Source organism: Leptodactylus fuscus, chromosome 6 (assembly GCF_031893055.1).
Source record: "Leptodactylus fuscus isolate aLepFus1 chromosome 6, aLepFus1.hap2, whole genome shotgun sequence".
NCBI lineage: Eukaryota > Metazoa > Chordata > Amphibia > Anura > Leptodactylidae > Leptodactylus > Leptodactylus fuscus.
The window spans coordinates 177,463,787-177,471,668 of NC_134270.1; the positions used below are offsets into that span (position 1 = coordinate 177,463,787).

A 7,882-nucleotide genomic window follows, 5' to 3' on the forward strand; every position below is an offset into this window, starting at 1 on the left:
TCACCTGTAGAAATGAGCGAACACTAAAATGTCCGAGGTTTGAAATCCGATTCGAACAGCCGCACCCCATTATAGTCTATGGGTGGAAATGCTCGTTTCAGGGGTACGCAAAATTCAATAAATTCGATAAATTCGATAAATTCGATTATACTTACCAAGTCCATGAGTGACGGTCGGGCTGGATTCCCCTTGAAGTCTTCTCCCGGCGCAGCGTCCCCGCGGCGTCTTCCGGCTGGAATTCACTCTGCCTAGGCATCGGGGCCTAGGCAGAGCCGACTGTGCATGCGCGGTTGGCTCTGCCCGGCCCAACGCCTGAGCAGAGCCGACTGCGCATGCGGGGGAATGCCCGCGCATGCGCAGTCGGCTCTGCCTAGGCCGGATGCCTAGGCAGAGTGAATTCCAGCCAGAAGACGTCGTGTGGACGCTGCGCGGAGAAGACTTGTAAAGGTAAGAGAAGAACCAGAGTTGATTGGCAGAATGTATAGCATATAGTATAGAATGTATAGCATTCGGCCAATCAACGCTGGTTCTGCATTGAACCTTAAACTTCGAACAACTAGTAGTGTTCGATCGAGTACAAGTATTTCGAATACCGTAGTATTCGATCGAACACCTACTCGATCGAACACTACTCGCTCATCTCTAGTCACCTGTATTCTATCTTTCACTACTACATGTATTTAGTTTTATTTACATTGTATCCCTTTAACAAAATTCTAAAACTTTGTAAAAAAATTTTTTTGAAAAGTTGCCATTTTCTGACAGTGGTAACTTTTTTAGATTTCCGTGTACGGGGGTGCATAGGGCCTCATTTATTATTGATATTTATACCATTTTGGGGAATGTCTATTGCTTTGATCACTTTTTATTCACATTTTTATCAGAAGAGAAACAGCAAAACAAAAAATGTTGGTTTGGCAATTTGGATTTTTTTTTTTTTTTTTCACTATGGTGTTTACCATACAGGAAAAATATTTTGATAAGTTGTTAGCCTGGGCATTTTTGGGCACGGGGATACTTAAAGTGTATGTGCTTCACAGTAATATATTATTTTTATATGTATTCTAGGTAAAATGGGTGATTTGAACTTTTAGGCTTTTTTTTTTTTAATAATTTTTAAAACTTTTGTTTTTATTTGGCTAATTTATTAAATCCTCCCCTCCCCCAGGGGGGCTTAAACCTGCAATTGTTTGATTGCAAGACCCAAAAACTACACTACAACTACACTCACCGGCCACTTTATTAGGTACACCATGCTAGTAACGGGTTGGACCCCTTTTGCCTTCAGAACTGCCTCAATTCTTCGTGGCATAGATACAACAAGGTGCTGGAAGCATTCCTCAGAGATTTTGCTCCATATTGACATGATGGCATCACACAGTTGCAGTCGCAGATTTGTCGGCTGCACATCCATGATGCGAATCTCCCGTTCCACCACATCCCAAAGATGCTCCTCTATTGGATTGAGATCTGGTGACTGTGGAGGCCATTGGAGTACAGTGAACTCATTGTCATGTTCAAGAAACCAGTCTGAGATGATTCCAGCTTTATGACATGGCATTGCATTATCCTGCTGAAAGTAGCCATCAGATGTTGGGTACATTGTGGTCATAAAGGGATGGACATGGTCAGCAACAATACTCAGGTAGGCTTTGGCGTTGCAACGATGCTCAATTGGTACCAAGGGGCCCAAAGAGTGCCAAGAAAATATTCCCCACACCATGACACCACCACCACCAGCCTGAACCGTTACCGATACAAGGCAGGATGGATCCATGCTTTCATGTTGTTGACGCCAAATTCTGACCCTACCATCCGAATGTCGCAGCAGAAATCGAGACTCATCAGACCAGGTAACGTTTTTCCAATCTTCAATTGTCCAATTTCGATGAGCTTGTGCAAATTGTAGCCTCAGTTTCCTGTTCTTAGCTGAAAGGAGTGGCACCCGGTGTGGTCTTCTGCTGCTGTAGCCCATCTGCCTCAAAGTTCGACGTACTGTGCGTTCAGAGATGCTCTTCTGGCTACCTTGGTTGTAACGGGTGGCTATTTGAGTCACTGTTGCCTTTCTATCAGCTCGAACCAGTCTGGCCATTCTCCTCTGACCTCTGGCATCAACAACGCATTTCCGCCCACAGAACTGCCGCTCACTGGATGTTTTTTCTTTTTCGGACCATTCTCTGTAAACCCTAGAGATGGTTGTGCGTGAAAATCCCAGTAGATCAGCAGTTTCTGAAACACTCAGACCAGCCCTTCTGGCACCAACAACCATGCCACGTTCAAAGGCACTCAAATCACCTTTCTTCCCCATACTGATGCTCGGTTTGAACTGCAGGAGATTGTCTTGACCATGTCTACATGCCTAAATGACCTGAGTTGCCGCCATGTGATTGGCTGATTAGAAATTATGTGTTAACGAGAACTTGGACAGGTGTACCTAATAAAGTGGCCGGTGAGTGTATATTGAGGTCTAAGGGATATTGGACTTGTTTCAGTATAGATCACTCCTTCTCCATGTGACTTGCTGTTCCCATGACTGGCTCATGAATATAATAACACATGATGTGATACATAATTCTAATGATCATATTAATGTATCCCAAGTACTTATATATACAGACCAGTCTGGGAGATATCCAGTCATCTGCACCACAAGACTACACGATGGATCCCAGTACCTATAAGCGCTATCATATACACGGCCATGATTCCAGACAATTTCTGGAGCATTATTTCTCAGATAAACCTGACATGGCCTTCGGAGAGGACGCCTTGAAATTTCCCATTAAAAATCTTACAAAAGCGTTTGCATCAGGTCTGTATCTGGATGGCTTATTTTTAATTTATTTGAACCCTTTAAGTATGAAGGGTAATTTGGTTGTTAAGGCGGCAACTTTTTTCTTATTTTCCATCTCCTCCTTCCAATATTCATGACTTCTTTCATTTTCTGTCTGCATCGTAATATCAGGGCTTATTCTTTGCATGATGAGATGTATTTTTGGTTTACATTTTTTTTTTTTTTTTTTTTTATACTTTCATTAAACTTTCAATTTCATTTTTTTTCCTGTCCCATTGCAGGACTTGAACATTGCATCGTTTGATCCCCTATATAATATACTGATATACTTCTGTATTGCATTATATTGTTTATAGGCTTCGTATGCTTCATAGGGAAAAGTAGCTATGATGTCATTGATTGTCCTCCTGGCTTCCATGCCAAACCCTTGGACACAGCAATCTCATTATGGGAAATCCCACAGGCTAAAGGATGGGGGGAAGGGGGGGGGGCAATGGATCAACCCATCTTGAGGGTTAAGCTGCAGTAGTTGCAACATTTTCAGATTCCTGTGGCTACGGCCAGGTCCCAGCTGGACCAAGACGCCATATAGATGGTAAAGATCCTATGCTTACTGCAGTGACTTACTAGTATGGTACATAATAGCTATGTAAACCTATTTTTTATGAGATATGGAAGATTAAAAGGGGTAACCTCAACTACAGGGATCATAGTATAGCCTTGGTCATTGAGTATAATGTAAAATATAGGACATCAGGGTTTAGTAGAATCATTTCTCCCTATTGAGTCTCCAGAAACCAGGAAAACTTATGGATAATGTCAAAGGGCAACTCAAAAATGTGAGGGTGCAATATCTTGTAAATCTGCTGTCATCTGGCAGTTTGGGGCAGTGCCACACCTCACATGAGGTGACCTGAAGCGACCGCTTCGGGTGGTGCTATGCCAGGGCCACAGGGAGGGCGGCATTTTTGCTGACCTAAGCCACTCCAGGACAAGCTTAGGGTGCTGCTCCAGCGGCTGCCCCTCACGCTCAGGCAGAGAGCAGGTCCTCTCCGTGCCTGATCTCTGCCTGCTAAAAACGATTGCTCCGCTCGGCCCCGTCCCCTCCACTTGGCCCTGCCCCCTTCCGCTCAGCCCCGCCCCCTCCTCTGGGAGGGGGGGGGGGCGGCAGCTTTCTGACGTCCGCTTCAGGCAGCAGAAAGCCATGGTTCACCCCTGGTTTGGGGTCTACCAGTTGGTGCTAATGTCACTTCCTGATCTCTCACCAATAATAACCTGACAATGTGTAGAATCTCCTGTACAATGAAAGATATCGGATCTTACATAGAGAATGCACCAACAATCATTATTTGATCAGGTTGCCTTGCAGGGCAGAAATATAGAAATTGTTTAAGCTAAAAAGGTAAATCATACTAATACCTAGAGAATTTGCCTTATTGGTGGCTTGCTTGGGAGATTCTAAAGAATCTGGTTCAGTCTTAGTTGTCCTGAGTTAAGATTTATTTACAGATCTTAAAGGACTGTCAAGTGGGGTTGAGCTGATCTTGAGATTTCAGGATCGATTTTAAAATCCTATTTACGATCATTTTCCAGCTGATCCCAATCGTGAAATTTGCTCGATCGCCGATCGGGATCTGATCTTTCCCGTTCCCGATCGTTCAACCCTACTGTCAAGCAACCAGAAAGCTAATAATAATTCCTTAAACATAGACTTTATTTATTCAAATATTATTTGAATATAATAATGTCTAATCCCAGGAGTTCAGACCACTGTCTAGTTGCTTTAGCCAGATGCCTACTATCCATTGACAATATACGTGTTAGGGAATTACTAGGACAGCAATTCCCCAGTATCTGCTGGAAACCCTGTGACGGTGCACAAGAGACAGTGAGCCCTAAGCTGAAACCCCACACTGTTCCTTCCTGCTTGCCTGGTCCTATTCTATGTAATAGGTGGCAACTTGGAGACAATCCCTTCCTATGTATGTGAGACACAAAACAAGACAACAAGAGAGGTCAGCTAGCCAAGGGTCAGGTAACAGTCGAGCAATGCAGTGCTAAGTTGAAGTCCAAAAGAATAGTCAATAGGGAAAGCCAGAGGTTAATAATCAGGATACACGTAAAAACAGTGAGAGAAAAGCCAGCACGCACAAGGCAATAGCAAGCAACAGTGTGAATGTGAGCCAAGAATAAATAAGGAGGAAGAACCCACCCTGGACATGATAGGAAGACCAGCTGTCAATCACAGGGCAAGACTAGAATTAACCATTTCTTGAACAAAGGCAACCAAGGTGCAGAAGATGGGTGTGGTGGAAATTCAATCACAGATCTAGAGCCATGTTCACACAATGCAACCAAAAACTTTAAGCAAGGAACCAAATGGCACACACCTCCTGCACCACTGCATGCGAGCAGAGGGTGGCGCAGCAACCCGAACAGACAGAGACGTTACAATTAGAGATGAGCGAGTACTGTTCGGATCAGCCGCTCCGAACAGCACGCTCCATAGAAATGAATGGAAGCACCTGGTACTTCTGCTTTGACGTCGGCCGGCCGCTTAACCCCCCGCATGCCGGCTACATCCATTCATTTCTATGCGAGCGTGCTGTTCGGATCGGCTGATCTGAACAGTACTCGCTTATCTCTAGTTACAATACGTCCAGATTCTTGGCATCTATCGCTTCAATTGGCTACCACTCATGCAACAACCACTCATTGAATCGAATGGTCTCTGTGTAATACTTTGAGTAATTCTTAATTTCCACTGAAGGGGCACTGGAGGAAAATTCTGCTATCTGATCATTGTTGATCCCAGCAGAGGACACTTTGTAATTAGCTTATTGTCAAGGGGACTGTCCAAATAGGAGAACATTTTGTTGTATGCACTTTTACATTAATGATTCCAAATGTTGTCCTATAAACCATTTTAGGATTCATGATTTTCTTGTGTTTAGGTATTTGAGATGTAATATTTCCGAATTTTCGGGAGATGACATAGACACATGTTATTACCTACAACATATATTCGAGTTTAATGTGTTGGCTGTTTTAATATTTGGATTTTTCCTACAGGTCATATTAAAGGAGACATCTTGCTTGACTTCAGCCATGGATCCGTAATACATCATCTGTATTCAGCCTGTGAGTTTTTCAAAGACATCATAGTGCTGAAGATCAAAGACAGATGTATCCTGGAGCTGAAAAGATGGACGGACAAACGTACCGGAGCCTTTCATTGGGGCCATGTCGCAAAACTTCATGAAGACATAGAAGGAAAAAGGTGAAGTATTTGTCCAACCATAAAAAACAAAACATTTTTCAAAAAAGGTCTGTTAGTGCTATTAATAGGTTAAAATAAGTGCATTCAAATACCTTTAGCAGTGTTTCGAGTGATCTGTGGGGTTCTCTGGGAGCTCCTGGCATCTTCTGCATTGTTTACACCCCTGTCTTGCTGTTCTGTGTTTGGTACAAGTTCCATGACAAGTTCACTCCTCCTCCCTCTCTCACTCACTCCTCCCTCCCTCTCTCACTCCCCCTCCCTTTCTCACTCCCCCTCCCTTTCTCACTCACTCCCCCCTCCCTCTCTCACTCATTCCCCCTCCCTCTCTCACTCACTCCCCCTCCCTCTCTCACACACTCCCTCCCCGTCTCCCTGGAAGAGAATGCTGACTACTGTGCAAGCGTGATTCACTTGCAATTGTGCATGCCAGCATCTCCCCAGTCTTTCTATGCCAGAATTTCACTATGCCGCCAGACATAGTGAAGGCAGTGCTTCGTGGAGTTGCGTGTGATGTCACTTCCAGAAGTGACCTACTGCTCCACTCCGAACTGGAAGGAAGGGAAGACAAATGAGTATTGTGTGAAGGCTTCCCAGCGCATTGCACATTCTGGTGTCTTTCACTATTGCACATGCGTGGGGTGGCTGGCACACAGAAAGAAAAAGAAGTGGCCATCAGGAGATGATAGGTTGGCCCTGTCCAGAGGAAATAAGTACAATGGGGTGGGGGGGAGGGGAGTGAGGCTTTTACACTGATGTAACCTGCGAAGCCACCGTAGATAAATAAATCTATATGTGGCCTACATATATTATTGACAAAGTATAGAATGTATTAAAAAAAGATTCTCTTTGTGAAGGGTCAGATGTGCCTTTTATTTATACCATTTTGGGGAATGTCTATTGCTTTGATTAAAAAAAAAATAATATATGGGCATTGAAAAGGAGAAAATAAGTTTGACACTTTTGATATTGATTTTTGACTTTTGATTTCCATGGGAAAAATATTTCTGTACGTGCTAGTGGATCCAAAATATTACATTGGGGAACAGTAGCATATCATCAGCCAAGTTACATACCTGATCTATCCCCTTCACTAGTATTCATTGCAGTCAATATTGATGAAAATTGTGAACATGTCCAACTGGCGGCCAGGCCCATTATCCACTGAGCTGTGATGGGGCCCCTGATTGTGGTCCAATATACAAGGCCAGAAATATTCAAGCACAAGGTTAAAACATAAAGCACAAAGAACTTTTGTTGCTCAGAGCTTCACACCTTTATAATAAAGCTTATAATCCAGAGATAATAACTCAGCTGTATCTTCCCCTATTGATGATGACTGGGGGACAATCACTTTCTTCGCTTTCCCCATCTCTTACAGTCACCAAGTTGAGGACAAAGAAGCAAAAATGAGATCAGCAATGCAACATGTTGTGAAATGTGACCTCGAGAAAGAAAATATGACCGAGCCGATAGTTTTACCTCCGGCCGATTGTATCATCAGTGCTTGGCAACTAGATGCTATCTGCAAAGACCAAGATGACTACATCAGATATCTCAGGAAGTTCTCAAGATTGCTGAAACCTGGAGGACACTTCATATTAATTGGGTGTTTAGGAGTGACGTATGTCACAGTTGGGGAAGACAAGCTGCATGGTCTCAGCTATGATGAGGATTTTGCCAGGAAAGCTCTAGAAGGAGAAGGTTTTATAATAGATGAGTGTAAGGTTCAGAAGAGAACATCTGTGAGTGACCTTACTGACTATAAGGCTGTCATATTCATTGTAGCTCATAAGGAGAAGGAGCTCTAG

General features: G+C 43.5%; 1 protein-coding gene across 1 annotated transcript; it reads left to right on the top strand.

The window, feature by feature from the left end:
• The first annotated feature begins 2,655 nt into the window (after positions 1 to 2,655).
• On the top strand, positions 2,656 to 7,882 carry LOC142209879 (nicotinamide N-methyltransferase-like). Its single transcript, XM_075278916.1, has 3 exons — positions 2,656 to 2,812; positions 5,867 to 6,074; positions 7,453 to 7,882. The coding sequence occupies exons 1-3, from the start codon at positions 2,662 to 2,664 to the stop codon at positions 7,880 to 7,882; spliced, it is 789 nt and encodes a 262-aa protein (XP_075135017.1). The 5' UTR covers positions 2,656 to 2,661.